Source organism: Podarcis cretensis (assembly GCF_951804945.1).
Source record: "Podarcis cretensis genome assembly, chromosome: 1".
NCBI classification, from domain to species: domain Eukaryota; kingdom Metazoa; phylum Chordata; class Lepidosauria; order Squamata; family Lacertidae; genus Podarcis; species Podarcis cretensis.
This window is the reverse complement of record NC_137170.1, coordinates 86,543,402-86,558,498: the sequence shown is the minus strand read 5'-3', so window position 1 is coordinate 86,558,498 and position 15,097 is coordinate 86,543,402. Positions and strand designations below refer to the sequence as shown.

Below are 15,097 nucleotides of genomic sequence, written 5' to 3'. Positions count from 1 at the left end.
GGGTGGATGGGGGAAGAGATTATGGTGTGTCTGGGGCTGTCTCCTGCTGCCCTGCCCCCTACCTAGTGAGAAGGGATGCTCACTTATGAATCAGGGTTCCCACTCTTGAAACTTCCCTGTCACTGCCCAATCCTATGCATGTGTATTCAAGGAGGCTTATACTCAGGTAATGGGGGCCCCTCACCTACTAACTTTTTGCTTATTATATACCTATTTATGTGAGCTTTTAGCTTTCCTCTAAGGAGCTCAGGGTTCTTCCACTCCCCAATTTATCCTCACAACAACTCTGTGAGGGAGGCTAGGCTGAGCAACAGTGACTGGCCCAGGGATCTTCATGGCTGAGGAGGATTTTAATCTTTGTCTCTCAGGTCCTACCTAATATCCTTTCATCTTGGTTCACAACTCCACATTCTTGAAAAGAAGCTGTAGAAGTGAACAAGCTAGTGGGGTGGGTGGGGCAGATATACTATTTCCCCCAAGGGGCATGCCTGTTAACGCATTGTTAAACACCACCCGCAAACTTCACAGCCATGTGAGATTCCAGGGAGTTCCAGGCATGTTTTACCCTGTGTTTGTGTTTCCTTTTTGGACAATGAGGCACAGAAGAGACTGTGGTGTCTTTATGATATATGGTTTATTTACACACATATACAACCTGAGCCTATGATGGAAGGGTGCACAACGTTACACCCCCAGAGGTTATTGTTTCTATCCTAGGTGCAGCCCTGAATTCTAAAGGATGCCAGCCATCGGGTTCTCTCTAATCTGTTGCTTTACTCCTACATTGTATCACTCCTAACCCTGTACTAGGCAGCCATCTATATAGTGAGATGGGAGAGCCCCCCTCCATATCATAGAATGGTAGAGTTAGAAGGGACCCCAAGGATCATCTAGGCTACCTCCTGCAACGCTTACCATAAAAATATATTGACATTATTCTCAGCTCTCCCACCCCACTAATATTGCTTCTCTGTTGCATTGCTGCTTACAGATTGGAACGATTTCCCTCCAACTCACATCAAGCAAAAACTGCTAACCTGAACTATGCTACTAGCCTTTGTTCTTCTAGTTAACCCAGAGCTTTGCTTATGGCTTTCTTGATGGGTCATCACCCTGTCTTTGTTTGTTTAATGACTCAGCCATTATCAGGTTGGCCTGAACAAGGGAAGATGAATCCAGCTATTAAGAGTGTATCTACCAGTTTAACTCTCCAAACACTGATTGCATTCTAACACTTACTAAATCCAGAAATTATGGGTGCCTGACACCTACAATGCTGCAACTTGCGTCTGGTTGGTTGTATTTTGGGTCATGTTTTGGGTATCTGGAAGATATATTTGCCTTTCTGGCATATTTGCCATTACATTTAGGTAGCTTGCAGCTCTGTAGATTACAGCTTGTTACATGCGCATGAAAACTCAGTCAAGCTTTAAAAAAGGCATCAAGCATCCTATTTTGGCTCAAATAATTCCACATGCAATCATATAGTGTCATGGTGCACACCCTGGCCTCTTGTTATTTCCTAAAATATTGCACGTATATATTGTACTGCATGAATTATTTTCACATTTTTATTCTCATACTTTTGTCTACACATCCTAGCATGCCTGATCAGATCACTGCACATCTAAATAAGCATTATTCGTCCAACAGAAGCCAGCCAATTGCCTCTGGAAGTCTACCAGAAGAGCATAAAATTGATGGCCATCCCCATGCAGTATGAAAAGATATACTGTCTCTGTGCATGGAGGTTCTATTTAGCTATAATGACTAATAGCTGTGCATCCAGGGTAAAACACTAGATAGGGCCAGCATCAGCCTCCCTTAGGTTCAATGCAGGGTTGCACATGAGTCTCTGGGAATAATTTATTTCAATGTATGTTACCACAGAAGCACTTCATAGGAGAGGTCTTTTTAATTTATTTGTTAATAATAAGTTTTATTAATTTTCAGTGTATAACCATAATCACAAAGGAGAGGTCTTATTGTGCATAAAGATTTCTTAGATTGTTGCATTGGATGAAATTGCTTTGCTACTCACAATAAACCTTACTTGATAGATTCAGACAAATCCCGTGCCAATCACAGATGTCCTCAGGAATGAACCCCCCTCTAGCTCCTCCCTTTCTGTTGTGTAAACAGTGACCGATGTTCATTAAAAAAAAAAAATCTGCAACCCATGTTTGATCTCTGAGGGCTGCTGAAATGTTTGAGTAACACCAACTTAGAATCAGGCCTGCCTACCTATAAATGTTATGTGCTTTATTTAAGATGACTGTAAATTGCTACCACTGACAGGGAAAGCTAAGTATTCAGTCATAAAATGTTTACCTGTTTATCCCATGGCATTTCTTTCTTTCTTTATTTTAATTTGCAGATTTTACAAGGAAAAGGAAATGGAAAAAGAGGAAATAAAATTAAAGAGGAAAGAGAACACAAAACACCAACATGATAACAAATTATTGTTATTATTATTGTTATTAGTAGTAGTAACAGTAACAGAAACCACCATCAGTTCACATTATGGATACAGTGACCATCAATAAATAAATCTTAAATTAAAGGTATACATCAATATAAGCCCTCCAGATGTCCAAAACTGAAACTGATGCCTATATGAAATATGTTCATGTAGCTGGGCAGTGAGGTCCTCAGACCATTGTGTATTTGGCAGTAGTTGTTTATCCTTCCAGGCTTGAAATATAAGTCTCTTAACCACCATAAAGGCTTGCAAAACCTACTTTTGTCCATCCATTAAACCTCATATTATAGGGACATAATTAAAAAGTATATAAATGTCAGCAAATATAAAGGATTTTGCCAATACAAAATTGAGGCGAGTAACAACTTTCAAATTGAAAGGTTGGCAGTTCGAATCCCTGTGATGGGGTGAGCTCCCATCACTCAGTCCCAGCTCCTGCCAACCTAGCAGTTCGAAAGCACATCAAAGTGCAAGTAGGTAAATAGGTACCGCTCTGGCGGGAAGGTAAATGGCGTTTCCGTGTGCTGCTCTGGAGAAGCGGCTTAGTCATGCTGGCCACATGACCCGGAAAAACTGTCTGCAGACAAACGTCGGCTCCCTCAGCCAGTAAAGCGTGATGAGCGTCGCAACCCCAGAGTCGTTTGCGACTGGACTTAACTGTCAGGGGTCCTTTACCTTTACCTTTTAACAACTTCAGACCACTGGATAAGCTCACATCATATACCTCAAAGAGGCATTTTCAGCATTACAACACCCTTCTGTACTAGACAGTACAATCTTATACAGAAGTTGTGGAGTCCAATATACTCAAAATATTAATTTTTCCTGAATCAATCTCAGATCCAAGGAAATACTCTGTATAGACTCTAAAGCAATATTCTATTGTTTAGGCTGTGTAATATCTTCTAATTCACTGTTCCACACTTCTCTAAGTTCCTGAATTTCTGCCTTACCAAAATCCATTAAGCATTTACAGTATAAGCATTGGTTATAGGTTTAGTTTTCTGTTTCTTCCATAGCTGTGGAATCCGTTGTTTGACAGGCATGGCATCTCTGAGTTTTGTGCCAAACACAACAAAAGATGGATGTGAATGAGTGAAGTGGCAACTGGCAGCTGTAATTAAAATAAATACTACAAGATCAATAGTCTGGTCTTCTATTGAAGTGGTTAACTCAGCACTCTTAGCTGAAATTGTATAAATGGTCAAATAAAAAGTGACAGGTTTTCCAAAGCAGTTTGCTTTGTCTATGTGACATTACTGTAGTTTGGAAATGCTTGTGGAAACATAACATTTTCCAGCCCAATCCTAAGAATACTTGGCTGGGAAAAGTCCCACTGATTCTAATGGGATTTACTTTAAAATCCTGTTTCCTTTTTATTTTTAAATGAAGAATTATTTAAAAACATACTTTATTCAAGTGAATGTACATATGAGTCTATATCCAGCCACAGACCTAGAACCATAACATACAGATCAGACATAAGGTCAAGCACATTATTATCCTCACTCAAAGCCCTGCCCATCTACAGTGTTGCCATTATTGACAGCAACGTATCTTGTAGCACAGGTGAAGTGCCAAATTTCTTCTAGAACCAGCTTTTATGGACAATTGTGCATTGGACGAAGTCTCTTGCAGCAAAATCAAGGATTTTTTCTAGCCACCTAAAAGGCTAAGAAATTTATTAGAGCATATGTTTTCAAAGACTCCCCATCCATTGAACCAGATACATGAAATGTTACATATGTACAACATGGTTTGAAGGGGGGTAATTATACACCCTGAGTTTGGAGTGAAAGCAAATGCAAATGCAGAAGAGTGCAATCATGCAATTAGCTGTGGTAACTCACAAAACAGTTGTTGACAACACAGGCGTCCTGTAATTGGTAAGCCAATTAACCCATATAATGGTTAAAAATTCGTAGTCTGGATTCAATCCACAAATTATAACGTTTGATATATGGTTCGTTACGGCTAGTTTACTACACCCCGGCAGTTTCTGTACTACTGTTATACTAACGGAAGCTTGGCCCAATATAAAAACATCACCTTTGTCCCCCTTTTTTGGTGTGGCGTTCCATATGGAGGCGATCGTTAGCAGGTGCCTCCGAGTCCGATACCGACAGGGTCAGGCCAGGGGAGCGTCTCCCCCCTCCACCACCTTGTCCTAAATCTGGCACGGGGAGGGCAAGGGCAAGGCAGGCGGGAGTTTCGGGGCGGTGCCATTGCCCCGAGCTATAGCTCAGCAACTCCGACTTGCTCCGCCCGGCCTAGTGGCGCGCCCTCCCCGGGAGAGGAGAAACTGCGCGTGGCGGCGGCGGCGGCCCAGGTAGCTCTGGGTTAATAATTACTAGGAAGAGGGAAGAGCCGCTTCGCTTCCTCCGACCGCGGCCCCTCCTTGCGGCTCCGGAGTCTCCACCTACCCGGAGCGTTGGTGACCCGCCCGCTCTTTCTTTCCCCCTTCTTTCCCTAAAAGCCTCCTTCGGCGGGGAGCTTCCTGCCTGGCCAGCTCTAATCTCAGCGGAGTCTTTCGTCGCGTGGATCTCGAACTGCTGAGCGCCGGAGCGGCTTGCACGGCTTTACTGAACCCGGGTCAGTTTTTTTGTGTTTTTAAAAAAATATCGGGTGACTAGACTCTTGGAGGATTTTTTTTTTCTTGGGGGGGGGGGGCGGAAATCGCTGTCTGCATTAAGTGGCTCTGGATCCAAACCCCTATGGGACGGGGGTTCTCGAGTCTCTCTTTTGCACCGGAGACGGGATTAAGGATCGTGTGCATTCTCCGGACTGGGATTTGGCGACTCTCCTTCAGTCCCTTGTCTCGCGCTCGCCGTTTCCCTGGACACGGCCCCGTCCCCGGACGGGTGTGCTCATCCGGGCGCAGGTGCCTCCCTGCCGTCGGGGTTCCCACCTCCCCAGGGATTATTCGGAATCGCTTATCCTCTAAAAAGCTTTGCCCGCCCACGCGGAAATGGGTTTGTGCTGCTACATATAATCGCGCGCTTCCCGAGTTGTTAAGGGAGGCGTGGACCTACTTTTGCTGCTCTCGCACGGCCGTCTGTAAATAAGAGTTCTTTCTCTCTCACCCACACCCGGGAATTCTGTAGACGGCTCTTGGGATCCTGCTGAGCCCGGGAAACGCGCGCGCGGGCGCAGTTGCGCCTTTCTTGATGCGCCTTTTGAATTAGGCAAGTCCGTATGCATCCTCCTCCCTAAAGTACCACAGAAGGAAATCGCGGATGTTTGCTTTCCCCCTTTCCTTAAGGTCCCTTGAGGCACTATAGTTTTCCATCCCATACGTGCCTGGCTCAGAAGTAAGACCCGTTGAGCTCCGACGGTTTACTTCCAGGAAAGTAGATAGGGAAAGGTTGCCGTTGAAATCGCTTTTAGTTACTCTTCGGTTGCACAACTGAGGTGAATTTTCCGACCCCTCCAAGCGAATTCTCATGGGTGGAATAGTGGACTGGAAAGGCGGGACTGGAGTATCTGAGGAATTTTGGAGCAATTCGCCAGAAATAATGTGGCCTAATGGTGTGTATGTGCCCTCAGCCACCGGGAGTGGTGAGTTTTTAACCGCAAATGGGAAATAATTGGGTTTGAGGCTTAAACTGTTCGTGCCCCCCCTCCAGGGGAAACCTGATGGCCGTGTGTGAACCTGAAGATAATGTGAATGGCTTTGGAATAGGAGGGAATTCGAGGCTGGCCAGTGACTCCAGGGGGCTATTAGAGCGAAAACTGTAGCTCTCCATCTCCTGCTGTTCAGGAATGTTGTTATGTCAGGAGATCAGTGCAGACATGTGCATATAATCGTTTCCCTAAAACACACTGGCCTGTAGTCTCACCCCTCACCTGACTCCTGCCTTGCTTCCCTCCTGCCCCTCCTCCCTCTGTGGGGTGTGTGTCTGCCTGCTTAGGTTGGGCAACTCCCATTGTAAATTATTTAAATCTGGCTTTTCAGAAATTTTAAAACATGATTGTGTAGTAGCAGGTGGGGAACCTGTAGCCCAGCAGCATATATAGGGCCACAACTCCCACCAGTTGTCACCAGCATGAGGGATGATCGGAGCTGGAGTCCAACAGGATATGGAGGGCTTCAGGTTCCCAACCCCTGTTGCATAGTAAAAGTGGGGAGACGACCTCTCAGTTTTGGGAGATTTTTGAGGACCTATACATAGGGAAAGCAATATCTATCACTGAACCAATAGAGGTCTGTGTGGTTTTTGAGTTCTTCCTTACACATATCATTAGTCTAATAAGAGAAGTCCTTTTTTGCCTTTATTCTCTGAGACTGACATCTCAAATACTGTGGTTGTTTTTTTTTACAGCGTTTCATTGAAATAATTTGGGACACCCCTCAATATGGTGCCTGATTGTGCCCTTGTGGGTAGTAGTATGCAGATTTTTCCTTTAGGTTCTGTTCCTGTGGGCTTCTCTTCCTGCTTTGCCCTTGTTATCATTATCGTTTTTGCTCCTTTTATACCCTGCCCTTCCTCCTGAAGCAACCATGTTTGGCTGAGGCAGCAATGATAAAAAAATTCTAAAAATAGTTTAAAATATTATCTCAATCGGTTATCTCAGGGTTGCAACAAAACTTTATTTCAAAATGTGAGAAAGTAGCCAGAAAACCCGCCATGGTTTTTTTTAACCACTTGTGGTCTACAGGAATGAGAGGTCCTGCTTTTATGTGCAGTTGTTTTAAAATGTGTTGATTGTCAACCAACCCACTAACATCATGTACGACCTCAATGTGTGAATTTCAACCTTGGAGGGTTTTGAGCTGCATAAATGCACTGAGAATGCTAAAACTTGGAGGGAAGTAATGCAATGAATGTAAACACATGCATGTGGAATTAAGTCCTACTTCAAAGGCTCAAAGGAAAACTATGCATTCTGAAATATCACATGGTAACATCATTATTTGGGCCATGTCATTTCAGGCCGCAGATAAGGGGATAATTTGTTTAAATGCTCTCCCATTTAAAGCACCTTCCTGTGTGCCTAAAGCTAACATAATGTGAATTCTCAACTGGCAGGGCATTCTTGGACATTTATAGCTTGGCTCTTAACTTCAAGCTTCCATCCAGTATGTTTAGTCATAGGAATTGGTTATTATTATCCAAAGAGAAAGAGGCAACCCAGAATTCTTGTTTCACCGGTATTATTGCAACCTGTGGCCCAGGCCTACTTTACACTTGCCTTTTCACAGATATGCTGTTTTAACAGATAAGGAGCCAGTGAATTCATGTTTAGTGGATGTGTCTCCAGCAGGGAAGGCCTTTCCCAGCTTGTGGTGTTGACATGACTGTGCAAACTGTCACACAGCCACAGAGGCATTCTGCCACACGGTACAGCTTCAGTCAGGTTTATGTCAAGCACTGAAAATTCAAAGTATCCCAGGCTCCTTTTGCACATTCCTGGAGAGATGTGGTTGCCTTGGTTGTTCACAATAATGTTAAAGAACTTCTGCCCACATCATTGGGTTTTCTTGTTGAAACAGGGCAGAACTTGTCCCTGATAACCCAGCCTGAGAAGGGTAATGACAGAGAATGTCATTATGTGCTTGGCCATGTTGACAGATAAACCATAATTTGCCTTTGTTTCACAATGGCTACATTTGCGATGGTGGTAAATGGCAATAGGCTATTTTGATGTAACATGGTGCAGCAGCAAGGGTATTGGGTTCGGATGTGAATAGAAAACATAATATTCAGATACCGAGTGAACTAACCAAGTCACATACCCATAAGAGAGCAATCCAATACACAAGAAGCCGCTAAAAAGCATGCTGGTGTAAGTGAAGACAGAGTACAGTTACATCAGATTGAAACGGTTCAGCAGTGGGGCTACTGCTGAATGAGGTGGCCTAAGGCTGGCAGAGGCGAAACGAGCCTTTAAAATAGTGCTTGAATTACAGCACCCTTTTTAGCTTTACCAGGTGCATCACATTACCAGGTCATGTGACCGATCTGAACAGGCTTAGGATCCAGCCTAACTTTTCCCCTTTATGGTTCTGCCCATGTCCTGCCCCCAGAGCACCCCTTTTTCAGAGCATATGCCAGATTAAACTCCACTGGGCCCTGGCTGAGATGAGATGGGGGAAATATAGCTGAGGATGAAGAAGTTAAGCTGGTGTAGCCTGGCTGTGTTCGGAACTTCCTTGCACAGCCGGATATCCACTGGATCCTCACCACCTCATCTTGCTATGGGATTCCTTCCCAAATGACTAGAATATAATCTATTTATATTCAACCTTTTCAGACCCAGGACCCACTTTTAACCCAAATTTTCATTTGGGGACCTATTTCTTGATCTTTTACCATATATTTGCATAGTGGTCGTGTTCCTGTTACAACCCACCTAGGTTCAGGTAGCAACGCACTAGTGGGTCCCGACCCACCAGTTGAAGAGCAAGTGATATGCTATTAATACATATAGCAGCCAATAAACAATAAGAGATGTTGCTTATTCCAAATAGTTGACGATGGTTAAAGTAAAAAGTTACTGTGAAGAGCTCCAAAGGGATGTCTCCTAAATTAGGGGTTGTCCACACTTTTCCGCTTGTCCCGCTGCTTTCCCCTGGGAAAACCTGCTGTTTACCACTGAATCGGAGCAAATGCCTATCGATTGATGTCGGCAGATTGATGTTTGTGATAGTAGTGGGTTTTTCTGGGGAAAGCAATGGGATAAATGAAAGGCTGTTTGGACCCATGCCTAGAAAGTATGGGGCAAACGGAAGTGTGGATGAACCCTTGGTGGAATGGCCAGTGGAATTCACTGTAAACAAGTGCGGAAGGATGCACAAGGGGGTAATAATTATTATTATTATTATTATTATTATTATTATTATTTTACATATACGCTCATGGGATCTGAACTGGAGTTGACTGATCAGGAATGAGAACTTAGGCAGATAGTGGACTGCTCAGTGAAGATGCCGATCCCATGTGTGGCAGTTGTGGAAAGTATAAATCCCATGGTGGGGATCATTAGGAAAGGAACTGAAAATAAAACTTCCAACATCCTAATGCCATTATACAAATCTATGGTGGGTCTGCCTTTGGAATACTGTGTATTTGCCTCACCTCGGAAAGGATATTGTAGAGCTGGAAAAGCATTCCAAAAGGGGCAACCAAAATGATAAAGGAAACAGAGTAACTCCCCCATGAGGAAAGGCTACAACATAAGGAGCTTTTCAGTTTTGAGAAAAAGCAGGTAAAATTACGCATCTTGTGGAGAGCGTGGCCAGAGGAAGCTCTTCTTGCTCTCTCATAATACTGCGAATCTTGGACATCCAGTGAAGCCGTATGTTGGAAGATTCGGGACAGACCCCCAAAAGTACTTCTTCCCACACTCATAGATGAATTCGTTCTCACAGGATGCAATGATGGCTACCAACTTGGATGGCTTTAGGAGAGAGAGAAATTCATGAAGGATAAGGCTACCAGTGGCTACTAGCCACATTGTCCTCTGTTGGAGGCAGCATGCCCCTGAATTCCAGTTGCTTGAATTCATGAGGATGCGGTTGTGCTCAGGTTGTGCTTTCAGGCTTCCCCTAGGCATCTGGTTGGCCACTGTGATGCTGAACCAGATTCGCCTTTGCCCTGATCTAGCAGGCCCTTGTGCTCTTACATTAATAGCTGTGTTGCATTTCCTTGCAAGGTCCTTCTTGCGTACAAAGGAGAACGCCTAGGTTAACAAAGGTGTGTTTGACAACATAGAATCTCCTAGTTAAATGTATTTTTTCTCTCTCAGTGAGCAGCCCATGAAAGTCCCTGGACTTCTCAAGAGACACAGATCTTCTTTCTCCTTCCCAGGATGTAGATTCAGCTCTCAGTTCAATGCAATTGGCTTTTGTGTACAAATGCAGTACGGAACCCCTTCCATTATATGGTTTATAAACCCTTTTCCTCTTCCACAGTGTGATTTGCATAGGCAAACACAGTACGAGCACCGAATCTCCAAGAATGAACTGGATTCCGAAATGTTAACTTGGCAAAAACAATAACTCCCGATGCAGCTAGCTAGTAGGAGTGTGTATGTGTGTGTGCTTGTGCATGTGTAGGGGAGCTGGCACTGGAATTCCAGACAGGCTGGTGGCGGCGGCTGCTACAGCTGCAGGAATGACATTTTGGCCTCTGCTGCCCTTTAATTTCAAACTCTCTGCTCCATCATACTTTTCTATTCAGCTCCTTATCCCCTCCTCACCCCATTCCCTTCTCTCCCTCACTCGTGGGTACCGAGGACTCAGAATGGAATAATGAGCTCTATGAAACCACCCTAGGCAGTGCTGTGTTTCAGAACTTCTTATGCGATAATGTGATTTGATACTTGGGGGGGCCTCTTCCCCCACAACTCTCATTTGGTACAGCACGGCCTCAGCTGTGCGCTGTTGCTTATGCCGTGGTCAACTGAGAAATAGTGGGCCATCCTATTATTGACCATTATTTTGTTTTAGATTTTTATTAATTATCTGTTACAGAATCGGTGAAAAACCTTCACAAAGCAATTATTATAATTTCTGCATACAAACATAAATAATAAAACATTACAAGACTAACAAGAACAGGTCACGGGTGGGGGGGAATGCAAAACACGAGCCTTCATTTTATTTTAATTCCTTGGTTCTTTGCAAAGTCACAAAGAAGTAACAGGCAAGAAGTGAAAGGTGTCTGCTGAAGAGTGATTGTGGGCAGTGCTGGAAGTTACAGTAAAGGGCACTGAGCTATCTGGACTTTCATCCATGCCGTGTACAGTGGAAAATCAGTTGCCGTCGTAAGCTCTAGAAATGAACATACATCTGAAAAGAGAGATCCTGAAACCTGTGATATTCTCTCTCTCTCTCTCTCTCTGTTGCAACACACAAGCATATAGTATATGTTTAGCTCAGAGATGAGCCAGAACAGTGCAAGGAGGAAGAGATGATTAATGGGCAATAATAATATGATGGATAATAAAGACAATCTCTGAGGTTGGAGGTAATCCCTGGTGTGACTGTTGTAATCCTGCCCTCAAGTGTAGGATGTGGAAGGTGGGGCAGATCCTTAGTCTCTTAGTATTGTATTGATCATACAATTTGCCTTTCTTGCCCAGCTGCGCAGTTATGAATTGGATGCTTCCCTTCCTTTATTCCTAGTGTTCTTCCTCTGCAGATGGGAATGGGCCTCCACTGTGAGACCGCTCTGGGGATCCGTTCTTCACACAGAGTCTTTGGGTGACTCCTGATGAGCTCATTTGGCTTTTGCAAGCAGCTGCCTCACAAAAATACCAGCTGTGCCATTAAAAGAGCCTAGCAGACAAGCCTCATTGAATCAACAGTCACACCCAGTGCATTACCAGTCTGCAAGCGTGAGCATGCTCCCATTACTACGCTGCTTTGCACAGAAACATCCACAATCCCCAACATACACACACTCATACACACAGAGATGTAGGTTGTTCACAACGCACTGTGGAGACCTGACAATTGCACAGCTTGTCTCCAACAGTAATAGGTAAAGCGGAAGGTGTGTTGTGTTTGCTTTTAATTAGGGAGGCATTTGCTGTGCATGAGAACTTAAGAGCCAAATTATTTCATGATAAAATGGGTGATCTTGATAGTGAGATCTAATGTTATTATCTTTCCCTGGCAGGTATGAGATGATACATGTGTTAAACGGACTGACAACCAGATTGCAAACAAGTTAAGCTGGTCGACTTGGATTTAGCACTGCTTAATCCTTATTCAGTATTTTGAATATACTTGTTTATTGATGGAATTGTTCAGGGCCATTGCACTCCCCAACCCAAACTGGGGATCCTAGGCCCAGAAGTGCCCCCGCTATGTAAAAAATGAGGATGTGCAGACTTGCACTGGGCACAGATTGTATAAAACTGCTGACTGCAAGTATAGTGTTGAACAATATACAAATAGTTTAGAACATTCTAACAAAGCCTTTTAGAAGTTGTTGCAATGAAGTTCAGTGATTATTAAAAATAAGCTAGACTTGTCCAAGGGGCCAAAGGGGTAACATCAGAGTTCTGTTGACCTGCTTCTTGAGAACACCTTTGTGCCATTCATAATTTTCTCCATTGTTATGTAACTGAAGAGGTAGATTGGAGATGATGCATTCACACAGCGCCATCCTTGATTTTGTACATGTGTCACATATACATGGAACTTGTTTCTTGTAGGTCATAGTAGATCACAGTGCACACAGCAGTAAAAGCTGCAATTTGCTAACAGAGCTAAATGGGCAAAGTACCAAAGTGAGATTTTGCAGAGTTGGTTTTTAAAAAGAGAGATCCCTTTGAATATACTGGATCTAGAGAAGTCCCCTGGAAAATGTCACATTCCATGTCTGTTGTGCCTTTGAACTCATGTTGTTATGGGGTAATGTTCAGAGACTGGTCTGACAGATGCAACTTTCACCTCAACTAAGAATTTTTCTGCTTTCTAATTTAAGGGTAGTTGCAGCTCTCAGCCTCTGCAAAATAATTATTATGGATCACTTGTTTGAGACAGGATCTTATGGTTAACAGGTACCAGAGCATCTTGCAGTTCACCTTCCTGCCTTAAGGCAGGAATGCTCCCCCACCACTTCTTGCATAATCCAGACCATAGTGTGCCACAAGCTTAGTGCTAGGGTGACTGAAGCGTCTTATGTAGACGGTGTAAAATTATCCAGATGCTTCAACTTAGTGAGCCAAAGCACATATTGCAAGGCCTTCTAGTTAAATGTGATGTGGACTAAAATTCCTTCCAAATAAAAGGATAAGATGTTATTTAGTGTTTCAGTAGGTTGTACATTTCTGTAAGTTTCCTCAGTATTTTGGTTGCTAAAGAGAAAAATGTAATCCGGGGCTTCTCCATTCTGCTGATATCATTTAGCGATGCATAGCAAAAGCTGAAATTGTCCCATGTGAAGCTCATTCCACAGGGAAATGGAGAAATCTAGCTCCAAAGCCGGACTATTTGGCATCCCCCTGAGAAGTAGGGAGTATAAAATTGAAGGCAATGACCATTCAAATCTTCCAGTGAAATCAGCAACAGAAGCAACAACCCCATCAGACTTCTTTCTTTTTTTTTTAAAGGTTCTTCAGGGATCTTTGGAAATGCAGTTATCATTTCTGCACAAAGATCTCTTCAGTGGTGCCAGTAGCATTTGACAAAAAGAAAAAAGATTTTCATTGTGGTGCTGGTTTGACTTGGTGTACCATAGCAAAGGAGAACAGTGATACCATCTGTCATCCTTGGCTGAGGTGGGAATAGTAAGGGGTGGGGCTGGACTGGAGTTTCCGCTGCTCCTTGCCAATAACTCTGATCAAGCTGGTTGTGTCCTGGAAAGCTTGCACACTGCTCTTAAGGGTAAAGTTAGACCTAATCTGTCTGGCTGCTTCCGAAGTAGCAGAGAGATTGAAATCTGCAGATTTTGACAGCCTGCCGGGAAAGGAGCGATGGCATTCTCTTCTCACGGGATGGATTTAGATGCAAGGGATCAGAGCTAACTAAAAGGAAGGAATGTGCATGAGGCATCGTATACAGATGGATAAGTATACAGATGGATAAGCAGAACCGGTATGCTGCGTAACTTTCCAGCAATCAAGCGGTCTCTGCGGGGGTGTAATCCTGGGTGGGTTGCTAATCTGCTCAGTGTATCTCAAAAGGTCAGGAAGAGCTCAGTGGATGTAGTGTCATGGGTGGCGCTTAAAGGTGACATGAAAAGGATTCTAAAAATTCCACAAAGGTATTTATTCTTGGTTGGGCAGCAGTGTCTTAGGAACATAATCAAGGTTTAAGCCCCCATGGTCACAGATCACAACCCACTGATAAAAGCATCTGCTTCAAAAAACCTTGTACCAGCAAAGGGTCTCCCTGCTCTTACAATAAGTCCATGAACCCACACCATTTATCAGCCTTTCTCCTCTCCTCTCCCCTTCCCTCCTGCTCCCTCACACTGGCCCAGTGAAGGATCAGTGGAAATATTTGGTATGAATTCCAGTGCAAATATTTGTTTGAGACTCTAAACAAGCCTCTGGAAAGGTCTGTCTGCTGCTACTGTGCAAGCATGGAAAAGTAAAACTGGCCATAATCATCAAAGAAAAAGGAATTTCTTTAAATGCTTAAGATGAAAGGGCCCTGCAGTCGAACATGGCGACCATTTTACAAAGCGGCAACATGCCAATATCTGCCTGGCTGCCACATGGGGACGTGGATGAGAAAGTTACTGCACATTCTCTCTCTGTGTCAGATAGCTGGGGAAGCCAGGCAGTGATGCAATTCTCAGCTTCCTTTGGCAGTGTGGTATACAACCATCTTCCTTCCTGGTTACATGCACACTGTAGTAATTTACATCGTAACACAAGTTAATAAAGTATGAATTCAGAATGGACTTAGAGTGCAGAAGGTGGATGTCTGGCTGATGGAGGGGGTGATTGTAGCAGGGCCCTGGCCCTTGCCTGCTAAAGGGGAGGTTTAGCTAAATGGCTATAGTGAGGTTCTCATCCCCAGTCATTCCAAACATGTCTTCAAAAGCAGTGTTGGCTGGTGCCTCTTGGGACTGGCAGTGAGGAGGCAGGGGCCAACAAAAGGTGAAGGCAGAGTCAGTGGACAGGCAGAAACAGCTAGTTCTGATCCCCCCC

At 43.9% G+C, this 15,097-nt stretch overlaps 1 protein-coding gene across 1 annotated transcript in view; it reads left to right on the top strand.

The window, feature by feature from the left end:
* Positions 1-5,875: 5,875 nt before the first annotated feature.
* PLEKHG3 (pleckstrin homology and RhoGEF domain containing G3) overlaps positions 5,876-15,097 on the top strand; it is a 45,252-nt gene continuing 36,030 nt past the window's right edge. Inside the window, exon 1 of the mRNA XM_079950327.1 lies at positions 5,876-6,040. Within this exon, the coding sequence (XP_079806453.1) occupies positions 5,926-6,040 (115 nt within the window). The 5' untranslated portion in view covers positions 5,876-5,925. The remainder of the gene's footprint in view (positions 6,041-15,097) is intronic.